The following is a 27,278-nucleotide window of genomic DNA, read 5'->3' on the forward strand; positions in this document are numbered from 1 at the left end:
ATAGAGATTGGTGCTCTGACGACAAGGAATAATATTCCATACTAGCATTTAATAAAGGAAGACAGCTCAGACGGGGTGTTAGGATGGCAGGGAGGGTGTCCCTGAGGAAGAGACGCTTGGGCTGAGAACTGAAGCATGTGTAGGAGCTGAGTGCTTCCAGGCAAAAGGAGCAGCATGTACAAATGCCCTGCAGAAAGAGGAAGCCAAGCACACTTCAAGAGCTGAAATAAGCTAGGTGAAGCTGGAAGGCAGAGATAATCATAACACTTACAGTTTAACCATAGAGCTGGGAAGAACTTCAGAGATCACAGTGTAACCAACCCCCTCATTTTATAGGTTTTATAGACAAGACCAGAACATCAGTTCTCCTAACTCCATACTAAGTACTCTCTTTCTTTAGACGTTGCCCAGCTCCTGGAGAAAAAGATCCATATTCTGAATAATGCAAAGCAGCAAATAATTTAGGAACATTACCATTTGGCTCCGAAGACATGGAATAAATTTCCACATTGCCACAGCCAGTTTACTATCCCAATGTATGTAGCCTCACGTTACTATGAAGACAAGCCTGCATTACCTCAAGCACCTCAACCAATAGCCAGAAAAGGCACAGCCAGGAAAAACTGGGTGGCTTCAGAAACCCCAAAAGAGTTGGTGCTGTGGGGAAAGTCACATGTGGGAGAATCCCGGACTGACTGCATTTATTTTAAATCAGACCGTCAGTTATCTTCATCTTTGCAAGCTAGATGACTCTGAAATATCTGTGGGATTTGTCCTGTGCTTTTCTTCTCTCTAGTGCTGGTAGGTTTTATGAGATGCAACTTCAACATTTAGAACTAGGTAACAATAGCATTGTAGGTTTGAATATTTAACAGGCAACCAGGTTTTCATCACCTCCCATTGTTCTAAGGTTTGCTAGCCCAGCACATGACCTTTTATTTACATAAAAAATATTTATGAAAACTCTGATACCTGGGGAGTATCTGTGCATAACTCTGCTTTTTATAAATATGTACACTTTGATGACTATCTGTTACAGCCTCTTGGACTGAATTCTTTAAAGAGAGAGAGAGAAGTTGCATTATATTCTCTGGGTTGTCACACTGTATTCTACATATGTTACTGAATAAGAAAGTGTTATAAAATAATGAAGTGTTTTTGTAAACTCCCTGGTAAACATCATCATGAATTATGATACACATTGTCTGGATTTCATATTGTAAGACTGCCACTTGATTCACAGTTAGGTTTATACATCTTGTCATGGAAACAGTTTTGGATTTCTTATTTTCTTTTCAGTTCCGATTTTCCTTATGCAAGTTTGCATCTTTTTTTTTTTTTTGCTTATTATTTTAGTTTGAATGCATTTGCTATGCTGTTTGATGCATCCTTCTTTTTCTTTCTTTTGTTTGTGCATGTATGTGTGCTCTTGATTCTCCTGTGGCTGGCCACACTCTGTGCATGCCCCATGCGACCACCCCCTCTCCAAAGTCAACAAATGCATGCGTACCTTAGTGGGCTGCTACCACATACAGACCCTGAAGGGAGCAAAACTCCCTCCCCATCTGAACCAGAGGCTAAAAAAGATACCAAAAAGGAATCCAAAAAAAGAAAAGATTACAAAACCCAGGCAAATCCAGAGCCCAAAAGGTAAGAAGTTACGTGTGCATTAGCTTGTGTTTTGCAGTGTCTATGACATTCCCCCCAATCATGCCATGACTTCCACCTTAACAGACAGCAATCTTTGTGTATTTCTAAAGTCTCTGTTCCTTTAAGGTATTTCAAAGGTCACTTTAAAAGAAAATCTTAGCAATGGGCAAAATACTAAGCATTAGCACTGAATTTGAATCAGGTGTTTAGTGACTCTTAAAATATATTCATATTGAAAAAACTGAGCAATATGTAAACAGAATCATGAATCAGATTGCTTTTTTAGTGGCATCTAGTTAAGGGCCTGGTACCTTACCAAGTCATTCATAATAAGCAACCCGTGCTTTATAATTTTGAAATTATGTTTAAGGAGCAAATAAATGGGTTGTCATAAGATGGATCTATACATTTATAGTAGCTCCATCATTTTTAGCAAACCCTTCTCAGTTCCACATTGATCTCATGAAACAAAGCTATCTTTAGATAATGATTTATAATAAAAACACAAAACAAAACCTGTCACTAAATGAATTGCTCTTAAGTAGAATCACTTATATAATGAGGTCACCTTGAAGCTACTTTCAAGTTCTAAAATTGTATTTATTCTCTTCTGTTTTCTTTGTCCGTTAGGGCTGGTCTTATTGTGAATTGACAAAATGGCAAATTGGTGGCTTTTTCCCCTTTTAAAGTAGATTTGCAATTATTTCCAGTATTATCCTTATGTCTCTCTTCACCTTCCCTACCCTCACCACAAATTAACATTGACATTTTAAATTGTTGTGGTGGTGGTTTTGAAACTGATATTCTGACCCTGACATTGCCAAGCAACACACAGTTCACAAGCAGGTATGTTTTATGCTACAGTATGACTTTGCTCACTGGGATATATCTAGGTCCTGAAATATATACAGTTCATTTGTAGGCAGACTGAATGAAAATACCAGCTTTCATTTCCTAGAGGATGTGGCAGGCTGTCAATCGGCATGTTCAGGTCTGCTAGTGAATGTCAAAGAAAGCCCTGATTCCATGTGGACCTCTATTTTTCAAGTTTGCATCATGTAAGGGTGGAAGTGAAGTGAAGTTTCTGTTTGTGTTTCCCAAGAGACTCAGACTGCAAGGCAACGGTAGCTCGCAGCCGAGAAGAAAGCACAAAGAGAATGTTATAGGTACCTGAAAGGAGCCTCTCTGGATGCTGTCCAAGGTGCTGCTTTGTAATCAGCATTGAAACACAAAGTAAACCGCCACACTTGATGGAGGCTACCCTGTGCCCTGAAAAACTACCCAAAAGGATCTTATGTGTGTTCTTATGTGTGTTCCAGGGTCTATGTGTGTATTGCAATGTTTAATGCAGATGGAATCATAATATTAAGTATCCATTGTGTAGCCCTCCGAAGTTTATACTTCCATACATTCCATCTGATTTGCTGTAACATTTTTCAGGTCAGCTATTTTTTAACATCCATTTTGCAGAGGATGAAACTGAATGTCTACAAATATAAGTGGCAAACTCAGATATTCTGAGTCCAAAGCTCTTCCTCTTTGCACTACATCAGCATTGTGAATAGATTCTAAAGATCTGAGTATTAGAGTCTGTTTTTCACAAATCTAGAATGATAGTATCTTATTTCTATGACTCAGTTTTCTCATCTGCAGAATGAACACACAGAATCATAGCATCTGTGATATCCCATCAACCTCTAAAATTATCTTCTATGGATTATGATAACAAATGAAATAAGCCATTGTCATATTCCTTAAATAAAGTTTAATTCAGTAAGGATAATTGCTGCCACTTAATAAGTGCTTGCTATATGCTAGGAGCTGTGTGAAGTGCTGTTTAGATTCATCATTTCATTTTATCCTTATTACATCCCCATGAAGTAGTATTATTAGCTTCATCTAATATCTGAGGAGTTTGAGGCTCAGAGAAGTTCTGTCACTTACTCTGTAGCAAACAAGTACGTGATCCTAATTCAAACACAGATAGTCTGACTTTGGAGCTTACATTTGTGGATGGTGTAAGATGCCAAATTCAGCCTTTGATGAGTTTCAACATTTCAAGGCTGGATACTATAGCAGTCATCTGAATTAATTAAAGAGTTTTCCATTTTTGTCCTAAAGATGTCCAAAATCAATATGGCTCACCTGGTAATTTTGGCCTTGTGAAGAGAACCAGAGTGTTTTAGATCACATAAGGACAGAGTCTCCTTTGAATAGTAATTAACAACCTTTTGGTAAAGGGAAACCATTTTCCGAACCTCTTTCACCAGGATGAACACTGTTTGCAAGTGGAGATATTATCTATTCTTTGGCCCAGATTAAGAAGGCAGTCATGACTCATGAAAACAAATTGCCCTTTAATTGAATTTAACTGAACAATAGAACTCATTCCCACTGTCACCTCACAACCAGCTTCAGATTAGATAAAATGTAGCTTTTTACATAATTATTAACTTCTTCCCTATTAATAACTAGCAGACCCAAAGGTGGAGGCAGAGCCCTGCCCTGTTGCAGCTGGAAATCATGAAGCCTGCACCATATCTCTGTATGCCTATGTGAATCCGCAACATCTAATCAAAAGTAGACACATCTGGTCAACCAGGAAGATGATTGCTATTTGTAATTCCAGGCACTGGAAGATAAGGAACTATTCATACGTTTGGCATCTTTTAGAACAGTGATTCTTGACTGGGGCGGGGGGCGGGGGGGGGGGGGGCGGATCTTTTCCCCCAGGGGACTTTTGACAATGTCTGGAGACATTTTTGATTATCACCCTGAGGAGGGGAGGACAATAGTTGTACTAATGTCAGCTAGTGGAGAGAGGCCAAGGATGTTTCTAAACGTCTTTTGCAAGGCACAGGACAGCCCTCTGCAAACAAAGTCCAAAAATCCAAACTCCCTCGTGAGGGACTGAAATTTCTCCTTTTTACTTGAATTTTTTTTGTTTCTTTTACACAGACTTATCCTATGTCTAAAGGCATAAGAGTTGCCACCACTGATTTTCATCTTGTGCAGCAGTTCTCACACTGTAGTGTACATATAAATCACACAGGGAGCTTGTTAAAATGGAGAGTACTAGATCCTATCCTCAGATAATTTGATTCAGCAAGCCTTAGATGGAGCCAGGCATGTGTACTTTTAATCAGTTCCTCCCCAGGTAATTATAAAGCATTTGGTCTTCAGATCTCACTTAGTTAAAGTCTTGGTTGTCAAACTTGGCTACACATTGGAATCCCTTGGAGACCTAGAAATGCTGACACCCTAGCCTCATCTGCAGAGATTCTGATTTAATTAATCTGGGATATGGCCTAAGCACCACGTTCTAAAAATCTCACCTAGTGATCCTAATATGTAACAATGTTTAAGAACCATCGATTAAGGGGGTGCTTGAGTGGCTCAGACAATTGGTCACCCAGCTCTTAATTTTGGCTCAAGTCATAATCTTGGAATGGAGCCCCATATTAGGCTTTGCCTCAGCAGGGAGTCTGCTTGAAGATTCTCTCCCTTCCTTCCTCTCTGCCCCCCCTCCCTCTCTCTCTCATTCTCCCTGTTCCTCAAATAAATAAACAAATCTTTACAAAAAGAAAAAAAGAACCACTGATTGAGGGAACATTAGTTTGGGCCAGCTTTTTAAAACCGAACCTATTTTCTCAAAGAGAGAAGGAAAGAAAAAGAAAATGTGACTATGTTCAGCTGGTTGCACTTGGCGATCATAAAACCCACAGATGTAAATCGCTATATCTTCTAATTTTTAAATCAGCTCCTAAGGTTGCAGTACTTAATTTTCACCATAATATTTTTAGTATTCTTTCTAGATGACATTTAGATTAGCATCACTTTGGTCACTGTCCCGCAGTGACAAGGCAATCAAACAGCTCCGATGATTGCAAGTTGCGTCAATGTTCCTTGGATCCCTTTATTATTGGGATTGGAAATTTTTCTCATTTACATTATTATTTAACATTTCTTGAATGCCAGTGCTGCTCTTCACATATGGCCTGTGTAGAAAGTACATTGTATCAGCAATTAACAAATCCATAATGCCAACCGCCCCAATCCAAAGTAAGCTGCATAGATTAATGAGTCTGCAAGCAGATGTAAGAGAGCATGGGTTCTAGAAATCTTTGCAAACGTGTCCCAGGATTCTTTTGGGAGATGTATCTGGAGCCAAGGTGCTGCTTCTGTGCAGAGACTATTTGATCCCTGTGGGTTAGATCTGAGTTACTGAGTAATCTGATGGAACTCATTTTCCTCCTCTGTGAGTCCACCAGTTCCCCTAAATTAGTGAGTAATTCCATCCACCTGGTTTCCCAAGGCAGAACCATGGGCGTTGTCCTAGACTCCTACTTCTCCCTCAGCACATCACAAGGATTCAGTTGCTATGCCTCCTCGATACCCTTCAGTATCTCTCAAGCCTGTCCACTCCTTCTTCTCTTCATTGCCACTAACAGAGTTAAGGTGTCTATTCTTCTCTTCCCTGGACTATGGCATTTGCTTTGTTCACCATGTCCTTGCCTCTGTGCTGTTCCCTCAATCCCAATCCATGTTTTCTTTCATTTCCTTTTTGTGAGTGCCTTCCTGGAAGTAAATCAGTCATTTTTGCACATGTAAATGTTTCTCTTTCACTCCAGTCTCACCTTTCTCCTCATTTTCTCTCTCTCCTTTCTCTTCCTTCCTTCCTTTCACCTCTGTCACATATGCACACTCCTTAAGATATGATATCTAGAGCTTTTTAACTCTCCATCCCCAAAAGATAGAGAGACAGGACGGTGTAGCAAGGATGGTTTGGTTTGACCGATCTCTGAATATAGTACTTGAGTGGCAGGCAAGCATGGATGGGGGATGACAGTGGCCCCCACATTCTTGGCATAATGTTACACACTCACATTAGACATTAGTGTACTTGGGTACATGTGGCTGGTTGGCCTCTCAGCTTCAAGCAGGTGCTTGACCTTGCGTGTATAACTGAGTCATACTCCTTAAATTCTAAAAAAGCAGCTTCACCTAATAGGAAGTACTTGTAAGAGGGGGGTGGGGGAGGGGAATCAAGCACATTTCAAGTAAAAGTCTGTATCCCAAGGAGGAATTCTCTTTAGATCTTATATTCAAACTTTTAACCCGTGTGAGTCCATTCCTAAAGGAAATTTGCCCTGTAAAAACAGTAGCTTTTCCAACTCAGACATATAATCTTATAAAATGTGCTGAATTATCCCATCAAAGCAATCTTTCTGGCCCATAGCAAATCATCAAGTAACATACATTTCCTTTCTAAAATTTCAACATGTGTCATCCTATGGTCATTGAATTCACTGGGGTAAAAACATGTTTTCCAGGGTGGGTGTGATACCAAAAAGCCACACATTTTACTGGCCTAACCACTCAGAAGTCTATACCTAAGGAGTTAAGGGTAGAATCTAAAGCCTAATTGTCTATGTTTGTCTAGAAACAAACAGATAAAAAACCCATCTCTTCTCTTATTCCTCAAAGAGAAAAATCTATGTAGTACCAATTTTGGAAAGTAGTCCTTCTGTGGGAAAAGAAATACATGCTTTCCAGCAATGCATGCATTTTATATGATTTCTGTAATCACCTCTTGGGTTCTCCATTCAGCACCTGGACCGAGCCTGCACCACTTTGACTAGTGTCCCTTTATCGATTGCATCCAAATTCTTTGAGATTTGTTCAGTAGGGAGACACTTCAATCACTCCCATCTTTGTAGGGAGCAAAGATACCTTTTAATATTGTTGAGTTTTGCTACATGAAGAACAGAAAACAAGTCAAAGAAGACCTCACTCATATATTTGTGCCCTCTCCAAGCCTCTTTATCAAATTAATAATAGCCAACCTCAAGAAGCTTCAATGCCCATTTGTAAGGTTGTAGAAATTGCTTGTTGTTGCTTCCTATCTTAGTCTTTGTGAAACAAACACTTTGATATATTTGTTTTAGCAGCGTGCCTGAGCCCCGGGGCATTAGGGCATAATTAGAAAAGGGGTTTGGGCTGGAGGGAGAGGAGAGGAAAGGGAAAGGCTGGGCTTTCATAATGAAGCAGTGACTATTGGATGTGAAAGTCCTAATTACACTGTATAATTAAGCTACAGATTATATAAGTCATCCAGATGAGCAAGCAGGGATGTCTCCTTTTGAGACAATAATGCTTTGGTGTTATCTTGAATTTATAGTTATTAGCCATTTGAAAGAGACAAAGGAAAATATTCCACTCTAGGATTAAATTCAAAGGTATCACTCTAAAAGTTGTAAGGATAAAGAATTGCTAGGAGAAGTCCGTTTTAAAAAGAGAGAGAGGTTAAGAGAGTGTGTTTGGCCTAAATGTTCTATTTAGGGAGCATCGCTAGAACATCTACTAAGATAGTCTGTCCCACTCTGGCCCTTTAAGCTCTCATGTTTCTGGGCTGGAACAATTTAGTAGCAAGTAGGATTCAGTTATCATGCTTGTTTAAGGACATTTTCAGGGATCCATAATGCGGTCTGCAGGCATGCATCCATTTGGAGAGAGAGAATATATCATGTTTACGGTGCCTGCACCAGCATATGTGGACATTTGCATTTGGAGAGAAAGTATATTCCCACTTCAGCTGGAGTTTTACCCCTTGTTGGTAGTGATTGGAGCTTAAAGCTGGCTGTATGCAGAGAAGTGGACCAGACACACTTCCCTCTTTTGAATCCATACATTTTTCTCTCACACCTGGGTTCTACACTTGATCACTAAATAGATGCAGTATCAGAACACATCCATCACCGTAAGCTTTGAATTAATTTAGTAACCGGACCTCTTTGACAAGATACCTAACCTTCCAAACAAGGGCTCCATGTCCCAGCTTTCAACATAGTGTGGAGAACTGTGCTAGCAGGGTAACAAAACGTCAGGAATCTGTGTGCCCACCTGGGTGTGTAAGGACAATTTAATGACCTGAGGAGATAATTTCACTTTCACAAAGCACACTGCTGCTTGGTTTCTTTGACTAGATTATTCACACTTAATTTCAAATATCAGAATAAAAATCTTTCACATTAAAAGCCTAGTACTTAATTACATCAGATCATTCCTATAATAGACATTAATTAATAAGCTGTAGCTCACAAGCATTTGAGGAATGGGAGAACAATCTGTGTAACTAGTAGCTTAAAGGATGGGCAGCTGGGTTATGGTAGTTTCAGTCTGACAAAAAAAAAAAGAAAAGACACAACTCTAGATAAATTATTATTTGTGACATGGCTCAAGATGGGAGAGTGTGAGGAGAGTGAAGGTGACAGAACTGGTGCTGACCACGGTGACAAGGACTTGAAGAGCAGCCGACGTGACATCTTTCCTATCGTGCTGCCGAAAATGTCAACTTTGTGAAGGATAGTGAGAAAATGGTTTGCCGAAAACTTGAAAGGTGGATTCGGGAGATGCCTGCTGTGTCAGATGTGATATAGTCTGTTGTGGCTGGAGAGACCCACTTCTGGTGGCAGTGGTGGCCTGCAGGTGGGAGAGCTTCCAGTCTCTGATGGGGCTCCAAAAATGACTACACTTGACCTGCATATTGTCTCAAATTTGCAGGATCATGATATACAAGAAGTGAATTGTTAGCCAGTGTGCAGTTAGTGGAACCAGAGACCCAGGACCACATCACCCTGGTGTGTGCATGTGTGTATGATTCTAAAGCTAGGTTCAAAGGCATCAAACGCTTCTACTGTTAATGAACATATCCCCTCCTTCTCCTAAAAAGGAGGAGATATGTGCTTTATGAACTCACATCAGTTTAGTATAAGAAACAAAAACAAAGTCTGGATCATCTAAGTTTTGCGGGGGGTGATGTTGGGAGCCTCAAAGAAAGGAAGAGGAAAGAGCTACAGAAAAGTAGGAAACAGGATGAAAGCAATAGTTCCCAACCCTTAATGGCACATTACAATAACCTGGGGAGCTTTAAAAGCCACAATGTATAGGCCCCACTGCAGAACAAATTGAATTGAGAGCTTGAAGATGAGACCTCTCAAGCTCCCACATGGTTCTAAAGTACCACCAAAGATTAAGAACTACTGACCTGTGAAGACAGTCTGTTTGGTCAGGACACAGCTCCTAGAGAGAGTGAATTCTACCAGTTTTTTCTATCTTTGCATTATTTACTCAACATAAAGATTCCAGAAAAGTGTGTCAAGTTGCCTAAGCTTAGGTCATAGTCCAGCTTAGATGCATAGTGGCCATAAAAGGCAGGAAGTGGCTTATAGGAAGGCTGTCAGTATAAAAAGCAGGAAAACAGGATCCAAATTTACCCTTCCCCCTAAGAGTACCCACAGTGCGGCCAAGGTCATTCCTCCAAAGGACGTTCGGGTATTGTTAAGGCGTAACAGTGGATGCTAAGAAGCCAAAAAACAAGAGGGCAGAAAATGCACCATTCAGGACACAGGAGGATAGGGAGGTGGTCAGGGCTCTTAAACATGTGTTCTAAATAAAGACACATCTCAGCCTGGGATTTACTAGCTAGGAATTTAAAATCCAACTTTATCCCTCTTCTCTTATTTTTCTCTCTTCTCTCATCAAACATACCCTTTTGGCAACTAAAAGAGCCACCCACCAAATATTTTCTTGCTCTAAAGCAGAGGTTCTCAAAGTGTGGTCCCTGAAATGGCAGCATCAGAGAACTTGTTAGAAATGCAAATTCTCAGGGCACCTGGGTGGTTCAGTCCGTTGCACGGCAGGCTCTTGATTTTGGCTTGAGTTGTGACCTCATGGTCATGGTCGTGGGATCCGGCCCTGGGTTGGGCTCTGCAATTGGCAAGGAGTCTGCTTGAGATCGTCTCCTCTCTCTCTCTCTCTCTCTCTCTCTCTCTCCCCCTCTGCCCCTCCTCCCCCTGGGCTCTTGTGCTCTCTCTCTTTCCCTCCCTCTCTCTTTCTAAAGTAAATAAATAAATCTTTTTAAAAAATACAAATTCTCAGCCCCATCCTTCAGGTAATTCTGAAGCATGCTTGGGTTTGAGGGCTATCTCTCCAGGAAAATAATTTTATTGCTTCTTTGAGAACAGTGTTCCCCAAAATATTGAGCCAAGATTTTTAGTTAGTAGCTCCATAGAATCTAAGCCTGTATAATCAACATTGACAAATTATAGGGGTCAACAGAAAAGAAATTTATATTTGACAGAATTCTCAAAAATAATTGAAACTAAACCAAAGAAAAAAGGATATTTTAACCTTTCAACTGATACAGTTACAACCTGTGATCCTTGATAAATTGTATAATTCCTGCATGTCTCCTCCTCAGTTTGTAATATAACATTCTCTATCCCTTGTATCATTTCAGAGCAATTTTGGCAGCTGCAAACAAATTTGCATTCAATGTCAAAATCATGACTTTTTTGATCACCTATGTTTTTTAAGATTTTATTTATTCATTCATGAGAGATACAGAGAGAGACAGAGACATAGGCTGAAGGAGAAGCAGACTCCCCACAGGGAACCCGATGTGGTACTCGATCCCAGGATGCCAGGATCCTGGGATCACGCCCTGAGCCAAAGGCAGAGGCTCAACCACTGAGCCACCCCGGTTCCCCTGGTCACCTATTTTTGTTGATGAATTCTGTGCTGCTTACCTTCCAGACATAAAGTTGGTTTCATTTATTTTAAGAGAAAACCATTCACACTGACATAGGAGATTAAGAAGCAAACTTAAGAAAAGATTAAAATAATAATTTTTATTCATTCACATTTTTTGAATAGTGAGATTAGTAGTGTTCAGAAGGGAGTTGAAGGAAAGATTGTCAGGGAAATGGAAGTGGCTCATACCTTAAGTAACTACAAATGTGAATCATCAGAAGAAAAGGGAAAGAAATGTAACCAAATTTCATGTTTGTCATCATACCCATTGTAGAGAGGATTAACTGAGAAGACCAGGTACACACTAAATGATTGGTTCTTATCATCTCAAACACAAATCTAAAAGTTACTTTCTCTTTTTTTTTTTTTAAGTTACTTTCTAATTACCTAATAATTGCCTTAGGAGGCTTGTTGAGTGAAGAATGGATAATTTTCATCAGGGAGGTTTATCTCTTAGTAATAGCCACACATGTCTCTGGGCTGCCCATGTGAAATGGTTTCCATGATTTTTCCTCTCATCTGTAAACCCCTCTCTGATTTGTAAATTATCTATTTTTAAAGATTTTTCATTAAATATTTATTGTTTATTTATTTATTTATTTATTTATTTTGAGAGACAAAGAGAAGGAGTGCATGTGTGCAAGCAATGGGAAAGGCAGAGGAAGAGAAGAATCTCAAGCAGGCTCTGCTGAGCGTGAGCCTGACATGGGGCTCAATCCCAGGACCCTGAGACCATGACCCAAGCTAAGACCAAGAGTCGGTCACTCAACTGAGCCACCCAAGCGCCCTTGATTTGTAAATTATATTTTATAGCATATTGCTCTGGGCTAGTTCTCCAATGAGAAGCAAAATGCTTAAAATGGCTTCCATTTTCCCAAACCGAGTATGTGCCAATTGTATAAATGTGTTCAGTGCATTAGTGAGCTGTGTTTTGTGTAAACAAAATCTAAATCTAGAAACCACACCTAAAGAAAGTTGTAGATTATGATAAAAACATGAGAAGTTTACCACAAAAAAAGGTCACATGTATTTTGTGAGGCCAGTGAATTCATCCTGAGACTTAAATACAGATTCATTGTCATTTCATGGTAAAAAACTGTTTTTAAATAAACTTTGTGAATTAACATTTAGGATTTTTCCAGAAAATATGAAAATAAAGGCATATTTGTGGATTCTAACAGCCTACCTGATATTTACCACTTGGTCTTCTTTCTTCCTTTGAGTTCAGGGGAGTGTGAAGAAATGGATTTTATAGAATTTTACTGCTTAGGGGTATTTTTTATAATGTGGGGGAGGGGAAGTTTTCTTGGTTTTTTTTCCCCCCCCCCAAGTAGGGCATTTTTAGTATGTAAAAAGAAGGGAAGCTGACCAATTAACCCCTAACAGGAGGTGCATTGCTATCATTTGCCAAGTCTTTTGTGCAGTCAGACTGGTCTAGTATACAGGATTTTCCCAACTTATGCTGGATCCTTGAGAAGGCCTATAAATAAGACCATTTGTTTGGTCTCAAGATGACTTGCATTTGCAAACTGAAGAATGTTCCAATAGAAGTTTCATGGTGACACACCAATCTGCAAACTGGCTCAGCCAGTAGTCAAAACAAGTCACTACAGGATCTGGGAAGCTGAAGTCTTTGAATGGGTCAGATTATCCTACGTCTAATTTGGCACAGATAAATTTGGGCTATAAATATGCAGCTTCCCTTTGTATTTTCAACTTGAATGGTCCAAAGCAAATAGGAAAAATGCGTGTGAACCTAATGATGATTTAGAAATATGAGAATACTGTGATTAAACTGAAATTCATTTGCTTTTGCTAAGGTCCTTCTTTTTATTAAAATGATCAACAGTTTATTAGCATTGAAAGCATCATATGTGGTTTGTTCTCTTTTTTCCCAGCTTTATTGAGGCAGTAACATATACTATGTATCAGTTTAAGGTATACCATGTGATGATTTGATACACATATATATTGTGAAATGATTATTATGACAAGGTTAATTAACACCTACCTCTCCTCACAAAATTACCATTTTTTTGTGTGTGGGTGATAACATTTAAAATCTGCTCTCTTAACAACTTTCAAGTATATAAATACAGTAATGTTCATTGTAGTCACCACGCTGTGCATTACTCATCTTATAGCTGAGAGTTTGTACCCTTTAGTCAGAAACTCCCTATTTCCCCCACCCCTCAGGCTTGGAAACTACCATTCTACCCTCTATTCTTATGGCAACAACTTTTTTAGATTCGACCTGTGAGAACATAGACTATTTGTCTTTCTCTGTCTGACTTATTTCACTTAGCCTAATGCTCTCAAGTTCCATATATATATGTATATATATGTGTATATATATGTTTGTGTGTGTGTGTGTGTATACACACACACACACACATATATATGGATCCTTGTATATGTATATAAACATACATATATATGTATATATGTTTGTGTGTGTATATATATATGTATATATGTATATATATACATATACATATACATATATATATATTCACATTCATTTCATTTATCCATTCCTCTGTCAATGGATGCTTAGATTGTTTCCACATCTTGGCTGTTGTAAATAATGCTGCAATGAACATAGGGGTGCAGATATATCTTCAAAACAGTGATTTCCTTTCCTTCCTTCCTATATACTCAGATGTGGAATTACTAGATCATGTGATAGTTCTATTTTTGACTGAGGAGCCTTCATACTATTCTCCACAGTGCCTGCACCAGTTTGCATTCCCACCAACAGTGCGCAAAGGTTTCCCTTCTCTCCACATCCTCACCAATGTTTGTTGCCTTTTTGATACTAGCCATTCTGACAGGTGTGAGGTGGTATCTCATTGTGGTTTTGATTTGTATTTTCCTGATGCTTAGTGATGTTTTTACATATCTTTTGGCCATCTGTAGGTCTTCTTCAGAAAAATATCTATTCAAATCCTCTGCCCATTTTTTAATGGTTTGACTATGGAGTTTTATGACTTCTATTTTTCTGTTATCTATTTTTAGATAGATGGTTTGCAAACATATTCTCCCATTCTATAGGTTGCCTTTTCATTTGGCTGTGCAGAAGCTTTTTAGTTTGATGTAGTCCCATGTGTCTCTTTTTGCTTTTGTTGCTTGTACTTTTAGTGTTATATCAAAAAAAAGTCATTGCCAAAGCCAATGTCAAAGAGCTTTTTCCCTGTATTTTCTTCTAGGATTTTTACAGTTTCAGGGCTTATCTTTAATCCATTTTGAGCTCATTTTTTAATAAGACTCCAATTTCATTCTTTTGCATGTGAATATCCAGTTTTCCCCAACACCATTTATTGAAGAGGCTATTCTTCCCCTTTGTGTATCTTTGGCTCCCCTGTCAAAAAAATTAGTTGACCATATATGCAAGGGTTTATTTCTGGGCTGTCAGTTCTGTTCTCTTTGCCTCTGTGTCTGTTTTCATGCCAGTACCATATAACTTTGATTACTATAGCTTTGTTATGAAGTTTAAAATCAGTAATTGTGATGCGTCCATCTTCATTCTTTATCAGGATTACTTTGACTATTTGGGTCTTCGGTGGTTCCATATAAATTTTAGGATTGTTTTTCTTTTATATTTCTGTAAAAATTGCCATTGAAAATTTGATAGGGATAACATTGAATCTCTAGGCAACTTGTGGTAGTCTGGACATTTTAAAGATATTAATTCTTCCAATCCATGAATACAGGGTATCTTTCCACTGATTTGTGTTTTCTTTCATTTCTTTCATCAATGTCTTCTCCTTTAACAATGTTTTGTAATTTGTTTCCTCAGTTAATACACAAATGCTTAAGTTAATATGAACATCTATAATTGTAAGCTGGAAATTGAGTCACGTAAGAACATTTAGCACTGAGAAAGACAGACATTTACAAGGCACCTGGTTTTCATAGAAGTTTGTGTGCATTATTCAGGAGCTCCAAACCTAAGTGCTTACAAGAGAGATAGGTACCGCAAATTAGAGATGTGGACAGGTGAGTGCCTGCCCCACCAGAGGAAGAAGCTGTTACTTGGCACTCACCAATTAATGCCAGTTGTTCCAAATTTTTAAAAGAATTGTGTTATAAAACTCTCCTAACTTTGAAAATGCTGGAAAATAGTTCAAAATCTTAAATTGTGAGCCAAACAAAAGGTCTAGAAACTGGGCCTTATAGCCACCAGTTTGTACATTTTTACCATTTCACAATAAGTGAGCCAAACAATAACCCCCAACATACCCCATCCCCCTTAGTAGTCAGCGCTGAAAAGCAGGACTTCTCCTAAGGTCACATTGATCACGGTAGTTGTTCTTCTAAAATGGACAGTTTCCTCCTGCTAGAGATTTGATTTGATGGTGTCAGCATATGAGGTTCCCGTCACTTCATGACATGTCTTCTTTTAGGCCTGATGGAATTGGAACTGTGACTGTTGAAGAGAAGGAACGTTTTGAAGAAATCAAAGAGAGACTCCGAGTTCTGCTGGAAAATCAGATTACACATTTTAGGTAAGGATCTGGGGCTGAGAGGTTTATTAGGATGGTGACACTGAGAAGTAGCAAATAAAGAGCTTGATTTTCTAAAACTGTGAACCTATTAGAGACACACTGGAGATTAAGAAATAACTAAATGGAAATGGAAACCAGTAGGACAGGGTTCCACAGCAGCCAGGAGACTTTGCAGTCTTAAATGCATTTTATTTCCACTGAAAGGACAGAGCCTTTCTTGTGCAAGCTGACCCTGGTCAGCAGTCTATTCTTTTTTTTTTTTTTTTTAAGATTTTATTTATTTATTTGACAGAGAGAGAGCATGAGCAGGGAGAGCTGCCAAGGGAAAAGGTGAAGCAGGCTCCACACGGAGCAGGGAGCACAATGCCAGACTCAATCCCAGGACCCTAAGATCAGTATCTGAGCCAAAGGCAGATGCTTTACCGACTGAGCCACCCAAGTGTCCCATCAGTCTATTATTTTAAAATCTATTACAGGGTGCCTGGGTGGCTCAGTCAGTGAAGCATCTGCCTTTGGCTCAGATCCTGATCTCAGGGTCCTGGGATCAAGTCTGGCATCGGGCTCCCTGCTCTGTGTGGAGCCTGCTTCTCCCTCTACCCCTCCCCTTGCTCGTGCTCTCTCTCACTCACTCTGTCTTTCTCTCTCTCAAATAAATAAAATCTAAAAAAAAAAAAAATCTATTACACAGTTGAAGGTGAAGTTTCTTCAAGGTTCCTAAATCAGTGAAAAATCCTAGGAATCAGATCACATGGACAGAGAAGGAAGGCAATGGTACCCACACGAGAATCCCCACTTTCTCCCTTACTTCAGAAAAGGATTAGCTGTCTATGAAGGGAAAGAAAGAAGCTTAGATCAGCTTGGCAGACTGACTCTTCCCCATACACATGGAAGACAGCAAGCAAGTCCAAGGCTTCATCCTTGAGCATATAGCCCACTGCTCCCTTGCAGCAAATCAGGCATTTGTAATGCAGCACTGGTGGTTCTGGATTAAAGGTCCTGAAATAGTAATTCAAAAATAGTAAGAACATTTACAATAATGTAATAAATAATTCATTTTTATTAAACATTTCCTATGGGTCAAGATATAGGACTAGAGGCTAGTTAGGCATTAACTCATTTTTTTGTGTCCAGAACAACTCAGCAAGGTAGTTATTATAACTCTCATTAAATAAAAAGTAAGCCAAGGCTGAGAGAGGGAAGAACTTGCACCAGACCACCCAGCCCAACACCTGCATAGGTCATAGTCTGAGTTTAGGTAGCTTCTGCTGGTCCCTTTGTACCATGAGAACAGTGTCTCTAAGGGTCTGTGACAGCCTGAAATAGTCAATGGAACTCTTAGGAGTCCACAACATAGTTCCATCTGTGCCTTCAACATCCTCCTAGACAAATTTTTATTGATTGCACACCATATACAAGAGATATTGCCAATAACAATTAAAAACCACAGTCAAGGAAGGATACTTAGCAAAAGCATGAATTTGCTCGAAATACAGTCTTTCATTTTCTGTAGTGGTCCTTTGGAGACTTGAGTGTGTTTGGATTTCACCCTGTTTCAACTAATATTTTTTTTTAATTGCTGGTCTCTAAAATCATATAGAAGGTCACATGTGAGCTAACAAATGGTTTTCCTTCACAATAGAAATCTAAACAGAGCCTTATGTCATCACTCTAAATATTCTTTTTTGCTGCAGACATTTGCAGAGTCTCTCTTTAGTCATTATTCACACATACACATATATACATTATATACACACATATATGGTGTGAATTCAGATTAACATAACACAACGTGACAAAATAAAAAGCATTTTCTGTTCCTCAGAAAGAGTTGCTATAGGAATCAAATTGCAGCATATTTCATGCTAAAATGTAATATATTTGGGCAACCTGAAGAATTTTCTCTTTTTTAGGTATTGCTTTCCATTTGGTCGACCTGAAGGTGCTTTAAAAGCTACTTTATCACTCTTGGAAAGGGTAAGAATGAAAGTAAAAGGCAGATTACATATATACAGACATGAATATGATCGTAAAGAAATATTGTGGTTGAATGACCTAGTTTGTCATTTTTCAAGGCTTCGTTTACCATTCATCAAATACCAGAATAAATGTGAGGAAACTGCCAAAATTCTAGATATTTTATCTCCAGACTCCCAAATAGTTAGCATATATTGAAGATATGTTCCTGGCCCTTCCTCGATTCATAGATGGGCTTTGCCATCCTAACTGTGCTTTACAGTTCTGTGTTTTCTTTTTAAGGATGGCTCTCAATCAATACTAAGTCAAAAAGGAGGCATTCACAACTCATTTTAAACTCAAGCTCTTTAAGAAATAAAATGAGTAACACATTTGTTTGAACCATCATAATAATCTTTTTTTTTTCCGCCTTCAGGTTTTGATGAAAGATATTGTGACCCCCGTACCACAAGAGGAGGTAAAAACAGTCATCCGGAAATGTCTAGAGCAGGCTGCTTTAGTCAACTATTCCCGGCTATCAGAATATGCTAAAATCGAAGGTAAGGCTCCCTTCTGCCCCCAGTTTTTTATTTAAATTTTGGTATGGCTCCCTGGGGAAGAGTCTGTCTTTTCTAACGGGCACCAGAAAACAGTGGTCCATCTGAGTATGTTAAATTGAAACTTGAAAGCACTTGAAATGTGAAAACTTCCTTGGCTGTGGCCAAATAAATGAATTAAGAACAGGGGCTCCAGGGAACAGTCTTTGTAGGGGAAGAATACTGAATATAAGATGTTATCAGATAACTAAGGTCCTTCTGAGAGTCTGTGTTGGCATTAAGTTTGCTCTGTGACTAATGTTTTCCTATGAAAGAGTTCTGTAGGATTGTTACCTTCTCTAAATAGAGGAAAACAAAGCACTTTGTTGTCCACTGTTGATAGCTTTGGAGGTAGAACAAGCATGGAATGAAACAACATCAAGATTTTGCTTAACTCTTTCTTGCCCCTTGAAAGTATCTTGTCTTTTGGTAACATTTCAACCTCGATGGCAGGTTAGTGTCCAGCTATCTCTGATGGCTCCTGGTTTGCTTTAGATCTCATTCATTCTTGTTGCTCCAGACCTAGGATGGTTGTTACCACTGCCCTCTCAAGTTTTAGGGAAGCAGGCACTGATGACCAAGTAATCACCCAAAAGGCACTTTGAGTAAACTCTACTTGAGAAGATATGGTTCTTTGGGACCTATTCATTTGCAAAGGTATTAATCACTTTTCATTGTTACCCTGTTGGCTGCTATAGGGTGATTTGAAAACCACACCCAACTTGACCAGTGGTGTAAGTGTATAAATGTGGAAGTTCTGTGTGCAAAACTCAATGTGTCCGCATTCTGGAATCTGATGTTCTCTCACATGTGAAACACCTGACTAAAACCAGCAAATGCCCATTGTCTGCCTTCAGGACTTGACTGGGGGAAAAAAAGGCTTAACCAACCACCAAAACCCTATCACTTACCCTGCCGAAGTCCTTGTTTCCTTAGAGAATTAGGTTAAGATCATGTCAAATCGCAGTGTTCTGTACATTACATGTCCTCCCTCTCTCAATTTTGTCTGTCTGACAATGCAAATTGTGTACCAGTGGTAATGAATTCATTGCTATGCACCCAGGGAGAAACACTTAAGAATTGGGCACTAAAAGGATGTTTATCAACTCTTGACTTGGTAATGAGTGACAAAAATAGAGGAACAAGAAGATCATTAAAGGGCTGTTAGCAAATAATTGTTCTAGCATTTACCTTCCCAGGACATAATGATTGGTTGTATTTGGTAAAGTCAACCAGGTACCTACCTAATAATTCTAGGCAAGGCCAGAGATGGGATGGGATCAAGAAACGTTCGGTTGCCATGGCTGCTGCCTCGTAGGCCTTGGTCTAGCTATTACTAGTCTTTTGGTAAGATCTGCTCTCTTCTTTCAGATAAATATATCCAAAAACAAACTTTAAGATCTGTAAGTAAAAATGCATTCATTTCCAAAGTAGATCAGCTGATCTGTAATTTCCTTTTGTGCCTCAATTCTTCTTGGTTGTGTTAATTATCTTTTGCACTGTGACTTTTAGGTCTGGGGATTCTTTGAAGAAACCAATCTTTTTTTTTTCCAACTCTCTTTTCAGAGAAGTACCTCATTCCACACTACCTGCTCTCTTCCGCTTCTCTCCTTCCTTGTCCGTGATTGGCTCAGCCACTTTTTGACGTTACCTCTGCAAAAGTGGCTGTGACACCAATTTCAAAGCATGCTGGGATTGTTAATTCAGACAACCCAACATCCTCTGGCTGCATGTATCAGGTTTTCTTTCATGAACATAGTCCACCGTAGGCTGAGACAGTGCAGCTTTGAAGATATTACTACCAAACAACTTTCTTTTACAAGGTTCCGATCCTATGCTCAGAAAAGAAATCTTACATTTTCACATTTGAGCCCCTCTGTGAGCACTAACAGCTTAGTCCCCTGAGAATTTTGGAAAGAAGTTGTAGTGATATTGCTGGAGACTATGTTTATGAAGAAATACCTCAAGAGCCTTAGATACTAAAGTCTGAAATCCTTAGTATCTTGGAGCCTTAAATCAATGAAATTCTGTTTCCCTTTACTCATGATGTTTTTGGTCATTGTACTCTTGCAAACAATTCTAAAGAGACGTGTAAAATCATGGTCACAATCTCTCTCGTGACTCACGGCATGCTGAATGGTTAATCCAGTAGATCTCCAATTTTGAAACTCCTTTTTCTTTTATCCTGTGTTTATCCCAAAATACTCTGTGGCTATTTTCCTTTGAGCTAATGTAACGTATTCCTCTAACCTATGACCTTTAACCTCTTTACCTCTGACCTAAGCCTCTTGCATGCCCAAATCCTCTTTTATAGGGAAAAAGAGAGAAATGTATGAGCATCCTGTCTTCTGCTTGGCCTCCCAAGTGATGGATTTAACCATTCGTGAGTACCTACCACCTCCTCGCCATGCTGTCTTCACTCTTTCTGTTTTCATTATTTCAAGAAAATCCAGATCCAAACCAACTCACTCTCCTTGCTTCAAGTTTTTTAGCATTGGCTTGTCTGTTGATTCTGTCTGTGAAACCCAGTGTGAGAAGTCCAGTCACTTTTTATCAGCCTAAAACAGGTTAGACAATTAAGCCATTTGTTTGTGATAAACTCAGATTTGTCCGTAAGTTTTTCAGTTCTTCTCTGTCTGTGACCTGAATGCATTTTTACTTTGCTTGTGTGTAACCCCAATTTGTAAAGTGCTTGTCACTGGTACACAATCAAAAGGTAGCCGCTAGGCCGGGAGCAATGCGTTAGGTGTCAGATAAAGGACAGTGGGGGCAAAATCATGCCTTCTTTTCCATGTTTAAGATGTCAAACTATTTTGGGTGTATGATCACACAAGGTGGTCCATTCTCTGTAAAAACTAGATCTTATATGCCTCCTGTCTGTTCTCTTTCAAGCTGGGAAGCTTTTCCTTGTTCTCTCTGGAGATTTTGACTTGTCCTTGTCCTATAAGCTCTGGCTAGAACATATGACTTAATTGTCACTTGGAGAGTTCGTGTATGTTTCATAGCTTGATTTCACATTAAACTTAATTTTACTAATTTTCTATTTGTGCAGCATTTTCCACCTCTGTGAAGGAGCCTTTTTTTGCTGGCCCCCACACTTCGGGGCGGTGGGAACCCAAGGGCAACCTTTTCCTTCCAATATCATGTATCACACATAAGTGGGGGGCATTTTGGTCCATTTGCTCATTAATCCTGCATATGTGTTCTTGTTTCTCTCTCTCTTCTCTCCTTGTTGTGCTCTCTCTTTCAAATAGAGAATCAAAAGGATGCAGGTGAACCAACTGTATTATGCATTATAAACTATCAGGACTGTTGAGTTATATTGAGTTTCTGTTTTTGTTTTTGTTTTTTAAGAGCTCCTTAACGTATGGACTCCCAAAGACTGATGTGGAGTTGCAATGATACTTAAGGAGTTAATTTGTGCTGTCTAACTATATCTCTTGCCCATTAGATGTTGACCTCGATAGAGCAGAATTTCTATAAAGGCATAAGCTTTGAAGGAACAGAATTCTGGTTAGCTGCGGGGCTTCATTTCATCTTTGGTTTCAGTATTCGGTGATTTGGCCTCATGTGCTTAAAAAAAAAGAAAGTTACTGAACCAAACTACTCTTTCTCTTTGTTTTTCATTCCTTTTTTCTGTTTTCTGCCCTACTGAGAAGTTTGTGTTCTTTGATGAATGTTTATCAGCCAAGACAGAGAGAAGTTGTGTCCATGTTGTTCTTGTACGTATCGTGTGATGAGACAGGATGCACGCAAAGGATGGCTGAGCAGAGGCTGTTGCTGGAAGTTTCATGAGAGGAAAGATCTTAGAGAATTCTCTGGCTTTGGAAATTTTCTTCTTGTTTGGTCCTCAAACTTCTGAGCATATTTTGAGGAAAGCTTTAATGTGAAACTTTAATAAGCACATACTATTGATCATTGTTTTTTAAGTCAAAAAAATCCTCAAAAGATAATTATCATTTTATCAAAGTTAAACATATTTCATTTAATCAAAGTTAAATGCATTTCAGATCAATTCAGAAAGCAGTTTTGTGCACATGCCAAGCATCAAGCTAGCAATTGGTATTGGAAGACTCACAAACCTATGTTCAAAACACGTGAGCCTTTCTCCCCCTGAAAGAGAAGGTATGCATTCATCCATCCATCCATCCATCCATCCATTCATCCATTCATTCATTTATTCATTCACTCATTAGACAAGTGCTTAGTGGGAGCCTACCATATGCCAGGTACAGTTGTGAAAGTCAAGGACTAGTAAATAAGAAGGAAATAGCTGTTAACCTAATGGAGCATCTATACAAATGGGTGTATAAGTGTAAATTACAAATTCAGTACATAGCAACACCAATTCATAGAGTCATGTGTAAGAGTGCATTATCAGAAAACTATGGAACTTTTCACTAGGGCAGTGAGCTAGAATGCATCTTGAAAGATAAATCAGAATCAGGGAAAGGGAGCTGTGGAAAGTGGAAGGGCATCCAAGATAGAATATTATGTGCAAATGCATAAAACTGTATAGCTAATAAAAATAGGTAATTCTTTTTAAAAAAAAAAGTCAATTCGTATTCAATGTGTATTATGTGCCCAGTATGACTATAAGGGCTTTTTATGTATTAATTCATTTAATTCTCAAAAACTCTTGTGAGATAGATACTACTATTATTCCCATTTTAGAGATGAGCAATCCGAAGCACAGGCTAAATAACACATTCCTAGAAGATTAAGTGATAGAGCCAGAATCTGAGCCCAGACAGAGGCCACATGCTTAAGTACAAGGTACAGCAATGGCAGTAATGGGTGCTAATGTTGGCAATGTACGTAGGAGGCAAGATCTCATATATACCTTAATAACAGGGTTCAGACTGTATCTCATGGTCTAGAGGTTCTTAACCTGGAATCTATGCCAGTGTTTGCATGCATATAGATTTTTACAAGGGAAAAACTCCACAGGTCTCACTTCCAAAGGTGAAGGCTTTTTAAGTAAGGGAGCAGCTTAGTAATTTGCACTCCAGAAAAATCATACTGTCCATACTATGATAGACAGAATGGACTGGGTGGCAGGAAGAGTGTAAAACTAGACCTAAAAGGTTAAGGTCAAAGCAGAGATGGGTTTGAAGCTTGGGATGTCCAAGGCCTCTTCAAGGCAAAGCAGACCTAAGCTACAATCATCATCCTAATTGCTTCTTTCCTGACTTGTAAATCTTTTTTCTTACTCTTCCCTTCCCTCTTCAATTTCCTGACAGGGAACAAAACACAAACACGCAGATGGGTATGCAAAGCCAACTGATGGAGGTGGCAGGGCACAGTTGGAGTCACCTGTGTAAATTGGGGTGGAGCTACTGAGTCCTTTAGACAAGCTGTGCTTCAAAAAACTATGGGACTCTGCACATGGCAGTTTGGTGGACTTATGCTTTCTGTCTGGTGGCATTATTAGAAATTAAATGTTCTGTTTAATTACAGTATCTTTTTTGAAAAAAAAGATGTAAAAGGCTGCTACTCCATGAAAGAAAAGCTGTGACTCCTGCAAATGAATTCTATCATTTTAAATACATTTCACTTAAACTGTCACACGTTCTGAACCCAGTAAGCTCTGAGAAAGTCTACACTACTATTGCTGTTTTGCTTCAATTCTTGGCTAAATACTTGCATAATTTTCTAAGCATCATAAGGATTCTACTGGAACTTGAAATAAAACAATTTTTCCTTCAAATATGCCAAGGATTTATATAATTAGATAGATAGATGATAGATAGATAGATAGATAGATAGATAGATGATAGATAGATAGATAGATAGATAGATAGATAGATAGATAGATAGCCAGCCCACCTATGGGCCCAAGCACTATGCTGAGGACTTTACATGGAGAATCTAATTCAATCTGTACTTTAGTCCTATAAATAAGGCTTCATTATTGCCCCTTTTACAGATTCAGAGAGGATAAGTGACTTTCTCAAGCAGGATTTGAACCTAGATCTTTCTTAATTCAAACATCATCCCTTTTTTGTTTCTTTCCACTGTGCAGCCTTTCCAACTTGGATAGTATCCATTCATTAAGTAGCTAAGTTCAAAAGTATCTACAATTTTTGATCCAGAAAGACCACAAAAACAAGCAAACAAAAAACAGAGCAGTCCTTTCTAGGACCAGATCGTTGTCAAAATCCTTTCATTGAGAAGTCTTTCTGAGCAGCTGAGATTCTTTAAGATTGCCAAAGGACTGAGGACTTGTTTTTTTGCTACAGTTGAGAGAGACCTGCTAGAGCAAGCCAAATGCATCCAAAGGAGTGCCACGCAGATTCTGTAGTCAACCCTTTGTATCTTCTCCTATCTCCAGTCAAACTTCTTATAGGTCCAAGGTCCTGCACATATTCAGAACCCTCCTGCCCCACCCCTAGACTGCCTTATCTTTCAGCCACAAGATAGTGGCTCCACCCACAATCCATTAACTGGAATGAGTTTTCAATATGACAGCTGTTGATGCCCAGTATTCACATGTTAGCATCCTTTATGTACAACTCACAGAAAACACTACTTCAGAACCAGCCTAAGCACTCAGGATTGTTACACCAAAAACTTACATCACGATTTTGGTTCCAATGAGTCTCTTAACTTCTTTAACCCTCATTATTATTTTCTGTAAAAGGGGCTGATAATGGTTCCTCCCCCAAAAAAGTTGCTGGAAAGATCCAAAACATATATTCCAAATAAAGCTTTGAGCACACTGCCTGGCACATAGTAAATATTCATTATATAATTTAGCTGTTATTATTTATCTTATTTAAAAAGGAACTTCTAAAACCAGATGTGTAGTATAGATATATTATTTGATTTTGGAAATAGAATATAAAACACAACTTCTCAAACTTCCGTGTTCACACAAATCTCTGAGAATCTTATTAAAACATAGGTTCTGATTTGGTAGGTGTTGGGTGGGACTTGGAAATCTGCATTTCCAAGAGGCTCCCACATGATGCTAAAGCTACTGACCCAGTGATTGCAATTAGGATGTCAATAAAATCTAGGGGGTAGACGATTTTTCCTTTTATCATAAACCTCAAAATAAAGCATTGCAATAAAGCTCTGCATATATTTGTTAAATACCCACTAAGTTTCGGGAGCTCTGACAGGGACCAGAGCCACAAGCGAAAGCAGTCATGATGCCTACCTGGGAGCTTATGACAGGGTAGAGAACACAAGTGTAAAACAAGTAATGACATTCCGCTGACTATGGTAAAGGGAAATGTAAGGTGCTACAGGAATGCAGCACAGGAGATTTTACCTAAGCCAGGGTCTTTGATGCATTCACAGAACGAGATGTCTTTGACTCCTGGGAGTCAAAGATTGGTGACTCAGGAAGAACTGTCTGGGGTGTTCCTGTCCTTCCTAAAGTATTTGCCTCTGTTGATCATCCTTCCAGATGTCCCAATATCCTGCCCCAGAGAGCTTGTGGTCATATACAGGAAAGCTTATTTGGGAACTGCTTGGATATTTAATAATTAAAAGCAAGATTCTTACTATAGCCAGTGACAAAACAAAAACAAAAACACAAAAACACAAAAAACTTAAGCAAGGAAAGGGGATCTTTGCACCATATAGCTGGGAATGCATGGATACAGGATAAAGAATTTTAGTGTGTTTTGATCTCTCCAACTGCTGACAGGCTTCTTTAATGTGACTGGGAGTCATGATAAGGGGGTTGAGAGAAACATGGGTAGAGATGGCACCAGCTTTTATCCTAGCAAACAATCCTAGAGGAAAAAGAATTTTCCTTTCCAGGCAGTTGTGTAATATTCCAGAGTAGGGCCTCATTGGTCCAGCTTGGGTCACATGTTAATCCCTGAGCCAATCATATTTCCCCTGATGGCATAGGGTGCTGTGGTTGGCCTGGCTTGCCTCATATGACTGCCCTTGTACTTGTAGGAGTTATTGCTTGATATTCCCATCAGAACCATTTGGAGCAGAGAGGCAATTCTCCTGAGGCAGTTTACTGTACCTGCATGAATAACAGATGTCTATCCTGTATCCATCCAAAATTTAGTTCATTTTTCTTAGGTGCAGTAGTTCAGTCTTAAGGGCAAAGCATGGTTTGGGATACAAAGATACCAAATTGGAGAAGAAACATACTATAATGACATTATTTCTTTCTTGTTGATACAATCTAATTTAAATAAAAGTACCTTAAATTATCTTAAATCATTTTCAATTGCATCAAGATACCCAAAGTTGTTCTCTGGTTTGGAAGTTTAAGTTATATATTTGTTAAGTAATGAGCAGCATTTAGTAACAGATAAAGTTACTATTATAATTTATATGCCTATTGCAACCACAGAATATTTGCTTTTCCATGAAAGTACTGCATTGGGTAGAATCCACTGAGGATTTCCTTCCACCAATATTTGAGGACCTGCCCTGGGCCAGGCACTGCTTTAGGCCCTAGAAATGCAAAATGCATTGGGCATAGGGAGAGACTGACATTGAATATAATTTGCTATTTTTAAGGGCCATATGTGTTCAAGTAGAGATATCAACAGAGGAGGTGGACCTTTGTTAAAAAGGCACTCTCTTGTTATGGCATATGAAGGTATAGCTCTTGTTATAAAGGGATCTCATAAAGGTGTCTAAGTAGGAGCATGACAGGCTCAGAAGTGTGCTTTACAAGGTCACTCGTATGCCTGCCGCAGAGACAATGAAGTTCAGAGGAGGAAAGGGACCAAAAGTGGCTGGCAGTCTTCAGCAACAGTTGAGGTGGAGATGATGAGATGGATTGCATGTCTACCCCCTCAGCAAGAATGTGGGCACATGACCTAATACAGTGAAAGAGAAAATCAAGAGACATTTTGGAGATAGAATGGATAGGCCATGCCACCCATGTCCTTATAGGGAAGAGACAAAGATGGGTACCATGAAAAGAGTAGAGAAAACAATCCATGATTCATCCACATCTTTATTACCATATACTTTGTGCTGTGCTAGAGAT

General features: G+C 39.0%; 1 protein-coding gene across 14 annotated transcripts in view; it reads left to right on the forward strand.

The window, feature by feature from the left end:
- CADPS (calcium dependent secretion activator) overlaps positions 1–27,278 on the forward strand; it is a 456,612-nt gene that overhangs the window by 320,769 nt on the left and 108,565 nt on the right. For 4 of the 14 annotated variants that reach the window (XM_072720526.1, XM_072720534.1, XM_072720528.1 and 1 more), the window contains exons 14-18: positions 15,651–15,752; positions 17,663–17,726; positions 18,142–18,265; positions 20,616–20,684; positions 21,556–21,573. In XM_072720526.1, coding sequence (XP_072576627.1) covers positions 15,651–15,752; positions 17,663–17,726; positions 18,142–18,265; positions 20,616–20,684; positions 21,556–21,573 — 377 coding nt within the window. Of the gene's footprint in view, positions 1–1,491; positions 1,651–15,650; positions 15,753–17,662; positions 17,727–18,141; positions 18,266–20,615; positions 20,685–21,555; positions 21,574–27,278 lie in introns of all 14 variants that reach the window. The other 10 variants (XM_072720527.1, XM_072720529.1, XM_072720536.1 and 7 more) reach the window with 4 other exon arrangements.

This window comes from Vulpes vulpes, chromosome 9 (assembly GCF_048418805.1).
Source record: "Vulpes vulpes isolate BD-2025 chromosome 9, VulVul3, whole genome shotgun sequence".
NCBI classification, from domain to species: domain Eukaryota; kingdom Metazoa; phylum Chordata; class Mammalia; order Carnivora; family Canidae; genus Vulpes; species Vulpes vulpes.